This window comes from Poecilia formosa, unplaced genomic scaffold, assembly GCF_000485575.1.
Source record: "Poecilia formosa unplaced genomic scaffold, Poecilia_formosa-5.1.2 Scaffold158, whole genome shotgun sequence".
Lineage (NCBI taxonomy): Eukaryota > Metazoa > Chordata > Actinopteri > Cyprinodontiformes > Poeciliidae > Poecilia > Poecilia formosa.
The window spans coordinates 1,275,294-1,292,146 of NW_006800097.1; the positions used below are offsets into that span (position 1 = coordinate 1,275,294).

The 16,853-nt window shown below is 40.0% G+C and overlaps 1 protein-coding gene across 5 annotated transcripts; it reads left to right on the forward strand.

Moving 5' to 3' along the window:
- Positions 1 to 38: 38 nt before the first annotated feature.
- On the forward strand, positions 39 to 16,717 carry LOC103146439 (polyhomeotic-like protein 1). Of its 5 annotated transcripts, none has more exons than XM_016677578.1 (15): positions 39 to 253; positions 1,793 to 1,917; positions 3,642 to 3,758; positions 4,085 to 4,150; positions 5,117 to 5,245; positions 5,318 to 5,482; positions 5,582 to 5,663; positions 6,355 to 7,325; positions 7,641 to 7,776; positions 8,649 to 8,821; positions 8,911 to 9,004; positions 10,480 to 10,567; positions 12,470 to 12,707; positions 14,174 to 14,381; positions 14,874 to 16,717. In XM_016677578.1, the coding sequence occupies exons 2-15, from the start codon at positions 1,795 to 1,797 to the stop codon at positions 15,023 to 15,025; spliced, it is 2,742 nt and encodes a 913-aa protein (XP_016533064.1). In that variant the 5' UTR covers positions 39 to 253; positions 1,793 to 1,794; the 3' UTR covers positions 15,026 to 16,717. The 5 variants fall into 5 exon arrangements, with proteins under 5 accessions (XP_016533064.1, XP_016533063.1, XP_016533065.1 ...); XM_016677577.1 differs by having other exon boundaries at positions 40 to 253; positions 1,760 to 1,917; XM_016677579.1 differs by having other exon boundaries at positions 40 to 253; positions 1,760 to 1,917; positions 12,488 to 12,707.
- Positions 16,718 to 16,853: the final 136 nt, after the last annotated feature.

Here is a 16,853-nt window from a genome sequence, read left to right on the forward strand (position 1 = left end):
CCCGTCGCGCCGGAAAAGGCAGAGCATCTGAAAAAAAAGGAGGCGTTTCCATCTAAACAACACCGCACAATCAGCTGCAAATTTATGCAGAGCAGTGAAATCTGTGCTGCTGCTCCTGCTACTGCTGTTGTCCTGCAAAAGAAGAGCAAGGGGAAAAAAGAGGCAGCACCACCGGGCACCGCGCATACCAACCGCCCGGGAGGCCGCTGAGTCCGCTGCGGGGAGCCGGAGCGAGGAACCCGGAGCGGTGACGGTAAGGACGGACCGAGCTGCCCCGTTAACGAGCCAGACAGCAGCGGCGGCTAGCGGGATACTAGCTGGAGTAGCCTCCAGCGGATCTGGTATCAACTGGTCTGAAGCATGGAGGGCAGCTAGCAAGCGTTAGCTCTGTGTTTGCTTCTCAGCTGATTGCTGCAGCTAAAGAAGGTTTTATGGGGTTGTGGAGGCTGCAGACTGAATGGTGTGCGGAAGGAATATTTAGAGGATGTGGACGAGTGATTACGATCATGCAATAAGAAAATGGGTTGGGGACACCTGATTTAAATGGGTCCTACATCCAGCTCACCTGCAAGGTGATGCATAGTTAAAAGAAAAAAAATATATATTTTTAGATAAAATGCATTTTTTAAAAATCGGATTTAGTCAAGATTTGAAAGCTTTGGGTTTGTAGGTAAGTGCATCAGTTTAGCTTATGTTTTGAAACTGCAAAATTCAACAGAGCAACAGCATTACAACTGTACATCATTTATTACATCTGCTATTGAGATGCTGAGAATAAATCAGAGATGCACCGATCAGATTTTCACTGGCTGATAGTAACTGCTCCTCTTTTAAGTCTGAACTAAAAGTTTTTTTTTAAGATTCAGCTTTTCTTCCCAAGAACTACAGTACATACAAAATCATTAGTGTGAACTTTGTATTCTTTACCATTTAAATGTTGTTAAACATTGACCATAAGAAAAAAAAAATGCAGTGAAGTCTCCTTGGGGGAGGTAATCCAATGAAAAATTAAGAGATTACAAAACTCATTATACTCGCTTTGTTTTTGTTCTACAAATCAGTAAGTTGTGTTAGTTTTTCAGCTTTGATGCATTTAATGCGCAGAAAAAAAAAAAAAAGAAAAACAGATTTTCAGAATTTGACCTTTTGGCTGATGAGAGCTGATCAATGGAATATTGGCTGATTTTTATCACTGATGAATGCATTTCTCAGAAATTGGACCTATAAATATCATCCTTACAATGTCATGAAAGGACTGGTTGAAATAAGATATGTGTTTCCCCTCAGAAATTCATGTTTTGTATTCCAATAATATGTTCAATCTGGTGGATGGAGTCTCAACCCAGTGGTTGCCCCCCACTGGACACAGATGACAGTACCCAGAGGTTAAAGGTCACTGAGAGAGTTGAAGCATCATGATGGCAAATGATCAGAAAACCAGTGAGGAAAATATTAACCAATCACAACTGACAACATCATTGCAGTTTTTATGTTATTTTCCCATTGTTTGATTTTCTAAAATCCCCTAAAGATTAATAGCACATTAAAAGCCTTATCCATCAAGTATTTCTGCAAAATGGTATGTGTTTGTTAACAGAGCACATTCAGTAATAGTTAATAGCCAACAGTGTGACAACACAGAGGGGTGATATTTGACCTGACGTGAGACAAGTTTTTTTTTTTTTTTTTGTCTTAGTCTTATAAGGAGGAAATTCAGTTTTGTTTTGTTTTGTTTTTCTTCTTCTGTGTGTTACTTAAGGTTGTCTCAATAGTCTCCTGTGCTCATCTGCAGCCATGGAGGCGGATGGAGAGCAGAGCCAGCAGGGAGCCTCGACCAATGGGAGCGCAGCGTCTGGGGCGAGCTCCCGCCCCTCACCAATGAATTCCATGTCTGCGTATGAAAGGCAGGCGGTTCAGGTAGGTCTCAGTTTGTGTGAGTAATACGCCATCGGCTTACCTCAATAGCTGTTTTTGTTGTAGCAATTTAAAGCCACAAAGTCGACTTCAAAACGGTAAATTTGACACAGACATCTAGAAAACAATCTGACGTGCCAAGCCCAAGTTTACTCACGAAGCCAAACTAAAGAACTGAATTCAAATCCTGACTGTTCTAAAGGTTCTGTCTGTTTATAGAGTTTATCACCTGCCTGTATTATGGCTTTAGGTTTTATATTTAATGGTGAAAGATTTTTGCCTTCTCATTGTCAGAATTGTGAGTGAAGCAGTTGGATCCGTTTTACACACAGGTTACAACCACTTGTGTTGCCATGGCAAAGAGCAGAAATTTTTCCTGTCTTGCAGTGTTTCATGTCCCACGTTTTTTATTGTGCAAAGTTTCACCTAAGTGACCAAGGTAGGGTGGCCAGGCTCATGTTGGACAAAAGCAACTCTGCATGCCTGAGGATTACACATAGTAAATTACATTATCTTGACTCCAGAAATCTGTTAGATATAATATGTAGTAAGTCTAAAATAACTTAAAGTGACTGGTGTTTTTGTTGTTGTTGTTCTTTTTGATTTCTGGTGGCAAAAAAATACTTTTTTAATTCACTGTTAATATGCAGATTAACAGATTGCCATAAATTGGGGTAATTGTCATAATTGGGGTTTTTCCCAAATCCGAATATGTACGGGGGAAAAAAGAAAAACAAGTATGATTTTTTTATGTAATTCCACACTTTATTCTGTTTTTGGTCATTTTTTTATTGTCTTGCTTATTTTCTACCATTTTTATTTCTTTAAAATTTTCCCTTTGTTGTTGTTTTTTTCTAATGTTCCTTCTTTTTTCCTTCTGCCATTCCTTCCTTTCTTTTTTACATTGTCTTTCTTTCTCCTTTCTGTTCTCCCTGACATATTTCTTGTTTTACTTTCATGTTTTTTCCTTCTTTCTTTTCTTCCTTTTATCTTCCGTTCCTTACTTCCTTTCTGACCTGATTTCATAATGTGTTTTTGCTGCCTGTATTTCAAAGTCTTTTAAAAAACTTTTATATTTATGCTTACAAAATTAGCCATAAATATACAGAAAAGTGAGTCTGGAAAAGTATGAAATGTGAAATTGAACCTGTGGAGGAACTCTGGTTATTTAACTATGAAAGGAGGGCCATGAATATTCTTTGAAAAAGAAAAAAAGGTAATTGTACGCATTTGTTTTCCCAAATCTTGTCTCTGGGTGGTAATCTTTCTAATTTATGTCTTACGCTGATAATTAGTGAGAGAATCGAGTAGGTAAGGAAAGAGAGTGAGACTTGGAGGAGGCTGGGTGTTATTTTCTCAGGCCTTTGTCACCCTCCACCGCCATCTGTCTTTGTCACCCTGCACATACTAATCCAAGCCGCCGCGCTCGCATTCATCCTCTCAACTTATTACTGTATGAGGCTCAGCTCATACATCAGGCAGCTGGCAGGAAGCTGCAGCAGCATCTCTCCCTCCTGTTCTTGTTGATCTCACTATGTAGTTTTCTTCTCTCATCTAACCTCTTTCTTGGACAGCCTCTTTTTAGATTAGTTTTCTTCTAACAGACCTCCACCTAAATCACTTTAGTTGCTTCTACTCTTTTCTCCTTTATATCTACTGTTCTCTGTTCTCTCCCTGAAACTGCTTGTCATAATTCTCAATTTTAATATTTCTGCCATTACCTCTAGGCCCTGCAGGCATTGCAGAGACAGCCTAATGCAGCTCAGTACTTTCAGCAATTGATGCTGCAGCAACAAATCAACAGTGCCCAGTTGCAGAATCTGGCTGCTGTGCAACAAGTCAAGGTAAATATGATGAAGCTCAATACAAAATCCCACTCTGTTTATTGCAAAGATTTGTTTTAAATTGATCAAATAATGCATGAATAAAAAATGGATTGCAAAATAAGGCAGGGTGCAGTAATAAATTCCAGTGACAGAAGTTTAAAATGCAGGCAGTGTCCTGGACAGATGCTGTGTTATATTGGCAGACATACAACCAGAAACACTGAGCCACGTCCGCCGTCAACCACACGACAGCCTCTGCATTCACGTTTGTTTGGATTCAAGCGAAACCTCAAACATTTCCTTTTCTTCTTCTGTTTTTCTGCTCTTTGTCTCGTCTCCTACAGGCAACTCTGGCTGCCAGTCGTCAATCCAGTCCGTCCAGCAGCTCTTCTCAGACCAGCACTACAGTAGTACGCTCTGTTTTTTGTTGCTAGCTTAAAGCAAAAAAAAAAAAAAGGAATAATATTAAAAACATTTTAATACAAAACCTCATTTTTATGGACATTAATTAGCTAAAGATATACTGATCTTAGCTGTTTTTTTGGGCCAGTTCCAAGTCCTAATTTTAATAAATTGACTATTTGCAAAAGTCTTTAATATTTCCCTGAAAACTGTACTAGGTTAGAATTTTCTCTTCAAAAAGATCCGTGAACTTGTTGAATGAAACTATTTTATGGAAAAACGTAAAAACCTCACAGCAGATCATGAGTAGATGATGGGAAACACTTCCAGTCATCCATTGTCAAAGCGGGTATAACTGAATGCAAGCTTGATTAAAAATGCCTCCACTTTTTTTTTAGTTGAAAAAAGTCAGATGCAAAACAACCAAAGCTGCATTCAAATAAATTGGTGAAAGGGTGAAAAAAACAGGTAAATAAAAAAACATTAATCCAGAAAACTCCTATGAATGTCAACATGACTCTCACAGGCTCCCATAAGATTAAAGCAGGTATTAATGAGAGGTCTAATGGTTTACAGATATCCAGATTTCTGATATTTATGTCCGTCTTGTTTCTTAAATGATTTCAAGCAAGGCGTGAAATAATTTAAAAACCTAGATTTCTAGTCTGATTCAATAGCATGATCTATTAGTGATGTTTAAGTGGCAAATCCAGAGTACACTTTTTGGTTAGATAAATAACCTCCCAGCACAGATACATTATATGTGCAATAACCCACCATGGTTATTAATTCCTTGGCTAGATTACATTTAAAATAAACCGTCCTAATTCAGATCCAGTTCAGGTCTTAATTCAGTCAAGATGATGCGGTTTGATTCTAGCCAGAGCCATCAAGCATTCTCTAAACAGAAGAAGAAAATTCATTAGGAAAAGAAAGATTTCCACATATTAAAGTCTCACACTGTTGCTCTTCAGGCCAGTGTAACATCTGGAGCAGGTTCCACAACCAGCAGCCGTCCGTTAGGTGCCTCAGCGACGTCCACCCTCAGTCAGTCCGTGCTGCTCAGCGGAGCGACAGGTGGTCAGGGACAAATGTACCTGAGGGTGAGTCTCCCTCAGACAGCCGTATTCTCTGATCATATCAGTGTCAGCCATGACTTGCCATTTGTCCTGCAGGTCAACCGCTCCCTGAGACCCCCCATGTCCCCGCAGCTCATCTTCATGCCCGGTAGCACAGCGACCGCTGCTGTGGCGACCGTCGCCCAGCAGCCTCAGAGTCAGCAGCAACAGGAAGTAACTCCAGCCTCCTCCTCTTCCGGCGGCCAGTCGGATAATGACCAGGTTTGCGGAGTAACTGAGCCGACGAGTTCAAGTTGTGGTTTTGTCAGGCTGTGTCACAGAAGTGCTAATGTCACTGAAACATTTCTCGTGTCTCTGTAGGCGCAGAACCTTGCCATCAGAGGTGTGACGAGTCCCAAAGGTGTGGGTGTTAAAACCGAAGCCCCAGACAGGACTGACTCAGGTGGGGAGAAAGAAAATGGTTTTGACTCGCCTCATTTCTTAGTTTCCCCTTGTGGTTATTTTACAGCAGATCCTTTTACAGTAATTAAAAAATGTGGGGCTCCATTCCTTCTGACTAGAGTTGACAGGTTTGATTTATAAAGGTTTCCATTTTGATGTCTATTATAATTGTTTCATATTTTGTCTTATTTGTCTCTGCAAAGTGACAAATAAGTTATTTAGTTCCACGTTAACAATGAAAATAGCCTTCTTTTAACTACTAAATTAACTCTTTGAACTAACTTGTATTTTCTAGCTGTGGAAAAAGTTAGAACACCCTACAGCTAGTCTTCTCACCTGGTGGAAATAAGTTCAGTAAGAGGCTTTTTACCAGCCTCTAACATCGGTCTGAGGAAAAATTGCCTCATTCCTCACTTTCAGCTGTGATATATTAGAGATATTTCTTGCATGTACAGCCCATTTACATTATCTGAAAAGGCTAAAGTTCTGAGCTATTATTGTGTCCAGGACCTTTTATTTCAACCAGTTCTTAGTGGAATTACTGCTGTGTTTATGGTCTTTGTCGTGTGGCAAGTTTGGTTTCAGCTTTTATTTTGACAGATGGTTTTACATTTTCCTCCAGCCTGCGCTATTAGACTGTAGATGTTCTGTTTGATTGTGACCTGTATTAACATTTTCTTTTCTTTGTTCAGCTTCCTACTCGCTGGTCCAGCCGTCCCACCCATCAACCCCCCAGTCCCCATCTAAACCCAGCCCACAGCCGCCTCACATCAAGATCCCTACCTACCCTCAGCCTACGAACCTTAAAGCACACCCCGTCTCTTCGTCCGGTGCCTCCTCCTCTTCCTCATCCTCCACCTCCTCCATCCCTCTCTCCCAGCTCCTGCTTCATGGAACTCGAACACTGACCACAGGGACCACAGCTCCCACAGCGGCACACGCACTGGTCCTGACGTCCAACGCCACATCACAGGCCCATGGCTACCCGGTTGGCACGGCGACCATCAAACCTGCGGTCAACGCTCAGACTCTGGTAGTGCAGCCTTTGCAGAAAACGGCACTCGGCACGGAGAAATCGGGCCACTCTAACGGACCCATTCCCATCCAACCGAAGACTTTTCAGGGTCTCCGCGTTCCCCTTCAGCTTCCCTCCAGAAACCCCCCTCCCATCTTGCCTGCCCCGCCACCTGCTAGCAGCTCCAACCATTCATCCCAGCCTCCTCACATCCCGGTCCAAATTGTGGGGGCGAGGCAGAGCACGCTGGGGGGTACCCAGGCCCTCGCCCTGGCCCGTGGCAGCTGCAGCCAGGAAGGAGCGGCTGTGCTCAGCAGCTCATCCAGCCTGCTCACCATGGTGGCCTCCATCACCTCCAGGGAAGGCGGGGTTGTGGGCAGAGGGGTGGGGCTTAAGACTCTCCAGACTCCCCAGGAGGCTGCTCCACCAGCCCAGGCCCCTCAAGTTCATCCCCAGACCAATCAAAGCTCTGCACAGAGTCAGAATGGACCTGCATCTCAGAGCTCCGCCTCCTCTCAGTCACCAACCGTTACAGCTCCTCCCCCATCGCAGTCTCGCTCCACACACTCCCTCCCACAGGTGACTGAAGAGCAGAGAAGAGCTGGGGTGACGACCAATGGAGACTCATCAGGCGCCCAGACTCCACAGGTCAGATGGTTACTGTCTTTTGCCAGTTATATCGGCATAAAGATGCCTGACAGATGATGGTGATCAACACCATGCTGTGCCCTATATAATGTTTACAGCTGTTACAGCTCCTCCCCTATTGTTTCAAAATGACATATTAGTCATTAATCTTTAGTAGTTTGCATCTTGGATCATTTCCTGGGTATTTGCGTTCATAAAGTCTTTTTCAGATTGTGGTGCCTTTTTTGTTTCCAATTGAAATGATTCCTCGCTGTTTGAAAAATCTGAAATCTGTTCCCAGCTTTCATCTTTTCATTCTGCTTGTTTTGTTTTAAGGGAAAGCAGGTGAATGCCTCCCTAAAAAGAAAATCAGACTCTGGTTCAGCAAATGATGAAGACGGTCCGTCTCCTCCACGGCTCCAGCCAGTCAGAGACCACACCTCTGCACCCCCAGGCAACCCAGTCAGTGCAGGTAACTTCACAGTAAACAAGGGTAGCATGACATTTTTTTATTGCCAAGACAATAAAACTCTCCCATTATCAACTAGGCTGTTGCAGCACACTGGTTGCATGACGTTGTGTGATGCAACTGCGTCAAGTATTCTGCCCAAAATTATTAATGCTCCTGTCAGATTTATGTCTCGACGTAGTCTTCTCATTCTGTTGACATGTTTCCTCAATTTGCATCTCATGGAGGATCTCAAAAACTTAGACCTCATCACCAACAGTAAATTATCCATAAAATAACAAAATACCAGTGGAAACATGCAATAAACTGGTTAGCAATTACAAGAAGGGTTTTAAGGGTTTTTTAGTGCCAGTAAAGATTTTTCCACTTATTTGGAAGACTAATGATTAAATATCTTTTGACTTGCCATTTTTTTAATTAAAATAAAAACAGCTAAATATATATATTTAAATTTATACACTTTTTTACTTTCCTTACTGTCTTTTGAGAAATGCAGTCTCATTTCCTATCTCTAAAAAACTTCTTGATTAAATGAAATACAGCATTTTTTAATCAAAATTTTATTTTAAATCTAGAAGGATTAACAAAAATAAATAAATACATTTGGCCTAAATGTAGTTATCGTTGCTCTCATGAAACAAATGGCAAATAAGTATTTCAAACAGCAAAAGTTATAATTCCAACCATATTTGGATTTGGGGGTTGCAAACATTAATAAAGTAAATCACAGTTCATTCGGTGACTTTCTTTCCTTTTTTTTTTTTTTTTTGCTATAATGATAAATATTGGTCCACACCTCCTTCACAAAGACATGCTTCTTTAAATCATCCTGAACAGGTAATGGAAAAATCGTTACTCTTTCTCTGCCTCTGCAGGTTCTGCTTCTCCTCCTCCCGCCTCCTCCTCTCCCACCCCGATCCTGTCCGTGTCTCGGGGGGCTTGCAGTCAGGGGGAGCGGGCGTCCCCACCTCAGGCTGTAGTTAAACCACATGTTCTCACTCATCTAATCGAAGGCTTCGTCATCCAGGAGGGAGCAGAACCGTTCCCAGTGTGTACAATACATTTTTTGATTCATTAATTCCTTCCCATGTTTTCAGCCCTGTGTTATTACCGATTTTTGTTTTTCTTCTTCACCAGCAGATTTGTGGTCCAGCAAAGGACTCGGCTGGAGAGGATCTAACGGACGATAGTCCAGACACTAACCAATCAGAAACGGTCACTACGGCAACAGGTATCACCCTAGCTGACTTAAAATCACTACTTCCTTAGTCAATTTGTGTATTCCTCAAGAAAGTAAATCCTTATCTTGGCTGAGATTTCCAAGAGGCGTCTGAATTTAGCCTGTTGAGAGAGTGACCGAATTTGAAAGCTCAGAAAGGTAAAGCAGAGCAACTTTACTGAACTCTGCAGATGTTTCAACATGTAGACGAAAATAATTTCCCTTTTGCAACTCAGACCTTCCCCTTCATTTTTTTTTTTCAAATATCACTGATGCTGAAGATATCCAGCTCAGTCGTTTTTACTCAGCATCATTGCCCACATTGATTGTCATCATGACTTTGGGGAGCTTGCTGTATTTTTCAGACTATAAGTCGCTACTGTTTTTTCCCACGCTTTGAACCATGCAGCTTTTCTGTGGATTTCTCTTCCACCACCAGGGGGCTCTTTAGCAGGAAGTGAATCATTGGAAGTTCAAATTGGAAATCAAAGAAGAAAGTGCTAATTTTCATTTAGAACAAGCACATGCTAGCAGCAGGTGTTTTCAAACTCAAACCCCCTGATCATGGAAACTAAACGAAGAAGTTCATATGATGCAGCTTTTAAGTTGAGGGCTACCGATCTGGTAATACAAGAGGGAAATAGAGCCGCTGCACGTAAGCTCGGCGTGAACAAATCCATGGTTCGGTGTTGGAGACGCGAACCATGTGAAAAACCGAGAGCGGCGGAGATACCAGCCAGGTGCGGCTTATATGTGTACGCTTCCAGTTTAAAAAAACAAAAACAAAAAACTTTGAAGGTGCGGCTTATAGTAAAGATGCTCTATATAGTCCGGAAAATACGGTATTTATCGCACATTCACAGGGTGTCTCCGCATCGTTAAAAAGTCTTACATTCATTTGAAAAAAATTAAAAAGTAAGCACATATTCACAGGTCTTAATTTTTTTGGTGACAGGACTGCTTTATCTTGCGTATTCTATGTAGTTTATTTTTCTAGTGGGACTTTTTTGTCAGGCAAAACTTTTGGCCACAGGCCGATATCTTTGCGTTCTGAGAGTCAAATTGGTTGAGGCTACTGCTAACTAGCTGCCACCAAACCCTTGCTAGCTTACTGCTTTTGTGTTTACAACCACAGTCACCAGAAATCAAGCTGATAATCGGCCTGTTCTGCTCTCACACTCTTAGTCCGTCTGACATTGTTCAACAGTTTGGACCCTGTTTGAATTTGCGACTGCGTTGTAACAGCACAGTTTTAATTACAGCTTCCAAACTGGGAATTTCCACTTCTGAGTTTAATTGCAAGAGAGCTGAGAATGGAAAAAAACAATCTCAGCAAAGTATAACCCTTGCCTTCTCTCAACCCTGTGATTATGTACATTAGGAACAAAACCTTGAAAGAATGAGTCTCTTTCGTTCATATTGTCACATATTTATGAAAGTTTGGTAGCTGTATTAAGTAACTTCTGTCTTCTCTTTTGAAACCTCAGTGCTGAAGTGCGAGTACTGCAAAAACTTTGCTCCTGCCAACCAGTTCAGAGGCACCAAAAGGTTCTGCTCCATGTCTTGCGCCAAGAGGTACTTTACATGCATGAAACATGTGACACAATATATACAGTAGACATAAGATGATGAGCATCATCTTATAAACTCTCTTCATTTCAAGCTGCTGTAGCCACTCATATTTCATGGTTCTCTGAATCCTTTCAGCTATTTTTCCCATTGATATATTAATGTCTCTAGAATTTAAGCAAATTAATTTAAATTTCAGCAAAATAAATAGATTATTTTTTATTCACACATTGCATTTTAAAAGTGTTTATCCCCTTGAACTTTTGCACTTATGTTACAACCAGAAACATCAAGGTGTTCTGTTGAGGTTTTATCCTATTGACCAGAGCAACTCGATTGGATGCTAAGATGGGTCAGATTTTCTAACTTAGGAATTGGTCAGGCTTTGCCTTTGGCATGTCGATAGCAGATAAAACGCATTCAAAACACAGCACCACACACTCACTGCAAATTAAGCCATGCAGACGGGCATTTGGATCTGATGGCATAATAATATTTGTCACCTTAATCAGAATTAAATTTAGTTTTTGTTAACAATTTTGGGTCCTAGTCTTCATGAAGACGTGTTGTTTGAATCAAACTAATTACTTTTCAAGACACAAAGCAATGCACTGTGTTGAGGGGTTTATGATGCCACAGAATCATAAACCCGGTGCGTTCATGCCCCTTACAATTGTAGGAATTTTTGTAAGATATTTTAAAGATTAGCAAAATGCATGGATTTTTCTGTTGTTTTTCTAGCAAAGCCATGATCTGGGCCATTTGGAAACCTGTTCTAAGCTGCATGTGGGCTGTAAGCAAACAAAAATCTTAGCAAACTCAATAAATATGAGGTTTATCAGTGAACATTATTACAGAACAAACATCATGAAGACCCAGGAACACAGAGAAACAAAAGTGACAAGGAGGAAGCTCTTGTTCATTAAAGACAAGTGGAATCTGGTTTGGCAGCAGGCCATGCAGGTAACACGGTAAATACATTCTGGTCCGGTGATACCAAAATTAAACATTTCGGCCTACTATCAAAATACTCTGTTGAAACTGGCACTTCACTCTATACCTACATAGAAACGTGGTGGCAGCATCAAGTTGTGGGGACAGGGAACTTAACAGCAGATGATATAATGATTGACGGAGCTAAATACATGTTCATTCTGGGGGAAAAAAACAACAAAAACTCTTGCAATAGAGTTGAGGCCAAGATGTAGATTTAATTGTTAGCAGGATAAAAAAAAACCTGCACATGCTACATTTTTCAGAATTTTATTTGCAAAAGTTGTTGGAAAACCATGTATGTAACTTCCCTTTCACCTCCCATATTATGCACTTGTTTGTGTTGGTCTATCGCATAAAAGCCTGGTGTGTAAGTTAAAAATGTAAGTTATAGTTAAAAAAATTGTGGAAAAGTTCAAGGGGTGTACATTTTATAGCAACATGCCTTACATAACTCAGAGATTAATCATAATCAGAATGAATCCACAGAGGATTCTCATGAATTATCGTGTGGCTTCAGCTGTATGTTCACAGCATGTGTGTTTTCTGTGCTGCTTAAATTTGTTTTTTATGTTTAAATATTGTTACAGCCCAACTTCATTCATGTTGCAATTCCTATCTGGCTTGGAAATGTTTGTCTTCTGGAATTTCTATTGAACTGGCATCATTTTGTGATTTTTATATTGTATTTATTACATTATGTTTCACAATATAAACAATGCATGTTTTGCATTGTTTGGAACAGTATTTTGCCAGCATATGAGTTTGAAATTAATTTGCTTCTGCTTTGCATTTGTCTCCTTGCCCGATGCGTGTGTATAACTTCTATACCGCACACGGCCCAAAGAGACAAAAACTGTGTGTTGCTCGTCCCGGCTTCAGTACCGTATATGTCACTCTTTGTCTACGATACAGTATGTATTGGTTCCCCAGGTACAACGTCAGCTTCAGGCAGAAGTTTGGGATGCGACACAGTCACAGCCAGCGTCAGGATCAGGACCACGCCACAGACCGGGACCGGGACCAGGGCCAGGGCCAGGGTCACTTCTCTAACTCGGATGAGGAAGGAGGGATTGCAAGGCGGAGGGTTCCTCGTAGGACTAGCTCAGAAATAGCCAGTGCAAAGATCGCAGGAAGACCGGTACCTGCAAAGGTGAGAGAAAAGTTCTAAAACTTTATTAAATAATCAAAAATAGGTATTAATAAGCAGGTTTTTGTCATTCCTTTCTATGTAAAATGGAATAACAAATGATTTTAAGGGTAAATTTAATCAAAGCGGTTTCTGTAACAATGAAAAATGAACCATCAAACTGAATTTGGTGCCATCTGACATGAGTTGGTTGAGGTTTGGTGCCATCTAGTGGCCACAATAACACCACCACATTTCAGATTTTGTAATCCTTTACTTTTATTTACATTAGACTGTCTTAAAAGTGTATTTAGAGATGCCTCTTTTCTTAAATTGTGCCACTTTAGTCTTTATTCGTGCAACATTTTCTGGTAGATGGGCTGTTTTTATCTGGTTAGAGTGGTTTTATAGCTTTACTACTACTTTCGGGGATTCATCCAAAACCACATTTCCTCCAGATTGTGATTGGTGTTCTGCTGTTGTGGACTTGTTGCATACAGATACAGGACAAAGAAAGTTTAAATAAGTAAACAGTAAAAAAGTGAAGTGAATGTATGCAAATTCTGATTAGGTCTGTGAGTATGGTGCTACTATTCAAATGTTTTAGGATAATCATTATAGGTGTGGCAAGCAGCAGTTTTGTTAGTTTGTTGCTGTAGAACGTAGATGTTTGTGTTGAGGCAACGCCACGATGGGAAGGCGTCAGCAGACAATCAGTTGTTGCTCTATGTTTCTGTGAAGCAGGGCTCAGCAGCCTTTTCCATTCAAAGAGCCACGCTGCAACAATTTTCTAAGTTTGTACTACATACAATGTTTTATTATGAAAGCTAACAAAATTAAACCAAAATATATTTCTATTTTCAGATTTTAGAACAAAATTATTCCTCTGTTACAAGAGAGATTAGTTTAGAATGAAGTGAACTTTTTCTATAAATATGAAAAATGAAAGAAGATGGGTAGCACAGTCTGAAGTTAGATACTTTTATAATTAACTATGTAATTGACCAATAATTGGCTATGTAAGATTTTGCTACCTGCTGTGTTTTTTTCAAGCTAGTAAATGATTGCAGTGTACTTAATATTTCACACAGAACTTTTCCAGCTTCAGCTACATTTTTTAAAAAAAATTGAATCTGTTGTATATTTTTGTATTCTTTAGATTACATTCAAAAATGTTGAGTATATGATTCTGATACGTTAAACACTGAAATTGAAATAGTTAGGTTTTTTTTTTATAAATTCACTTCTAGCATCTCCTATGAATAACAGTAGGAGCCTGTTGGGAAACACGTAGAATAAAAAAAAATCAGGCATATTTTAGGTCAACACTGGCTCTGTAATAAAGCACGAGGCTTTCAAATGTGTTTACACCAAACGTTTTTAGCTGAATGTGGCACCAAATGTTAGCGGATGTCATTTAAGATTTTGTTCAATAATTCTACAGTTTCTGCATTATGAATTGTCCAGTAACTCTCCTCTTCCACCCTCAGTGCCGCTCAGAGTCCAGCCATTCAGACGAGGAGTCCAGTGGACAGGAGGACGAAGAAGACGCCATGTCTCTGTCACCTGCTTCTTCAGCTTCCTGCCACCAGCCGCCTCCACCGCCTGCGACCGAGAGCTCAGCACCCACCTGCCTGCCTACCAGCCCCGCCCAGTGGACAGTGGAGGAAGTGTCGCAGTTCATTTCTTCGCTACAAGGTTGGAAGATCCGACTTCTGTCTTCCACCTTTTTACTTTCTCTTTACTCATCCACTTCAGTTAAATTGAAGAATCAACTTTGTTATTTGAGTTAATAGTTGCCTACTTTTAAAATTGATATCAGTTGCTTCTAAATTTGGAGTTAGCTCATTAAATTGTGTCAAACAGGAAGGTAATTGTCATGATATGAGGGAATAAACGAGAGGTAATCGTCAGTGGAAAACCGTACTTCTTTTATTTAGCTAACGCATAAGGTAACAACTTAACCTGCTTCTTATTCGAACTCATTTTTATGTATAGTTTCCTGGTGCTCCCTCAGGGGTCATGAAACCAAACTACCGTAACTCCAGATAAACAATAGAAACTAATCTCTCAACAGTAATTAAGTGGTTTACTTTTCTGTGTTGGTGTTTCTACAGTTTGAATAAGTTCTGTTAAGACACAGTTTTCTGTCCTTCCTTCCTACTTTGCTTGTGTTGCTGTTGCTCTCAGGCTGCGAGGAGCTCGCTTCCCAGTTCTTGTCACAGGAAATTGACGGACAGGCTTTGCTCCTGCTGAAGGAGGAGCATCTCATGTCCACCATGAACATCAAACTGGGCCCAGCCCTGAAGATCTGTGCTCACATCAACAATCTGAGGGACTAACGGTCGAGATCCTGGACCAGGATCAGATGCGGAGCTGTTGAAAGGGGGAAGGGAGGACCTCCAGGTGAATGTAAATGAGGTTCATTAAGGTTTCAAAACAGACTCTCCACTTGAATCGAGTGCTTCAGAATTGAAGCTTGTTGTCGGATTTCTCTCATATTTGCGAAGATTGAAAGGAATATCTGCTTGGTAATTTATCTAAAAACTGTGTTGGATGAAGATTTTTGGTGAAGGTACTGATTGCTGCCCAAAGTCGCTCCATACAACACATAAATGAAGATTTTATTTTCTTATTGTTTTGCACTTCAGAAACAAATGGCTGAAACATTTTTTCCCCAACATGTAGGAAAATAACTCCTCTTTTTGAAAGGTGGGGGCTGTCATATTTCATATACTTGTGAAATTGAGTTTTTCTAGATCACGTTGATTTATTTGTGAAATGAAAAATGGTTGCAGAGACAGCTATTGTTGATTTGGAAGGAAGCTCTGAACTCTAAAATGGCTCCTTGTGGGTCTTTGTGCGGAAAAATGTTTATTTGGATCAGTGTTTGTATACTGAGCTGTTACTCAGTAGGAATGACCATCATCATGTTTAAATGCTGGCCTTTTTTGATGGGTTCCCTCTAGCTAACAGGGTACAGAAAGAGAACAGGGTACGAAAAGCTGAAATGCCAGACAAGACTCCAAATGAAACCCAAAACGGTGACGGTTCTGGGAGTAAATCACATGTAGAGAAGACTTGAACATCCTAGGGGTTTATTTTACATGATGTAAAGTAGACAAACATGACAGCAGCAAATCTTTAGGATTTCTTTGCAGCCTGAGAAAAAGATGGAATTTGCTTTGATCATTTTCCAGAAAACACAATATGAAAAAAGATTTGAATTTCAAGACATAACATCTAACAATCCTTATCTCTAAACCGTGAATACTTACCTTCATTTATATTTAAATTAAAATATTTTAAATCTTAGAATTTCTACACCTTAAAGTGATTTTTTTTTTTTTTTTGACAAACTTAGTTTTTGGTTTGGTTTAGAGTTCCTAGCTGACATAACACACAAATTCAAAAGGGCCATTTCAATTATTTTTTGCATCTGGACGCTGTGGACCTGTGTGTTGTTAACACTGAGTCTTGTTAAGGCGTCAAACCGAACACTGAAACCTCTCACAGAACAGACGTTTCAACTTTACAAACTCTGCTTTAAAGAGGCTGTATTTACAGAAGGATAAACCAGTGCAGATTTACCAAAACAAAGTGTTAAAAATGTCAGAGTTGATTTAACTTGCCAAAAAAATAAATAAATATATGGATGATTGCTCTTTGCCACACCTCTAGATCAGAAACCAACCTTAGCATAATATTGGTACATGATTATTTTTCTTAATACAGAAAATTTAACCCAACTAGTTATTTTTTTAACTCAAAAGTCCAGAAAAATCTTGAGTTTGTAAACGCATTGAAGTCTGAAATGAAAAACATGCAAAAAACCTGAGTTTTTCACCTTGTCTCATTAAGCTTTATTTAAGGAGACCTACTGTTTTTTTTATTTTATTATTTAAACTGTGTAAACAGAAGCTTGTAGGAAATGCTGTCTGAAATGTGAAATAAAAATGAGCAGCAAACAATGCTAAATGCCAGCTGATAAGATATCTCTAAGCTGAGTTGTTGTGAACCGTCTTGAGGAAATGGGAAATGTGGACCTACATTTGTCACAGACTAGCAAACAGTTACATCAGACTGAATGACTGTGTGAATAAGAAAACCTTAAGCTATACTGTAGTAAGTGTAAAAAATTGCCTTTATATTTAATTGCACATTTGTTTG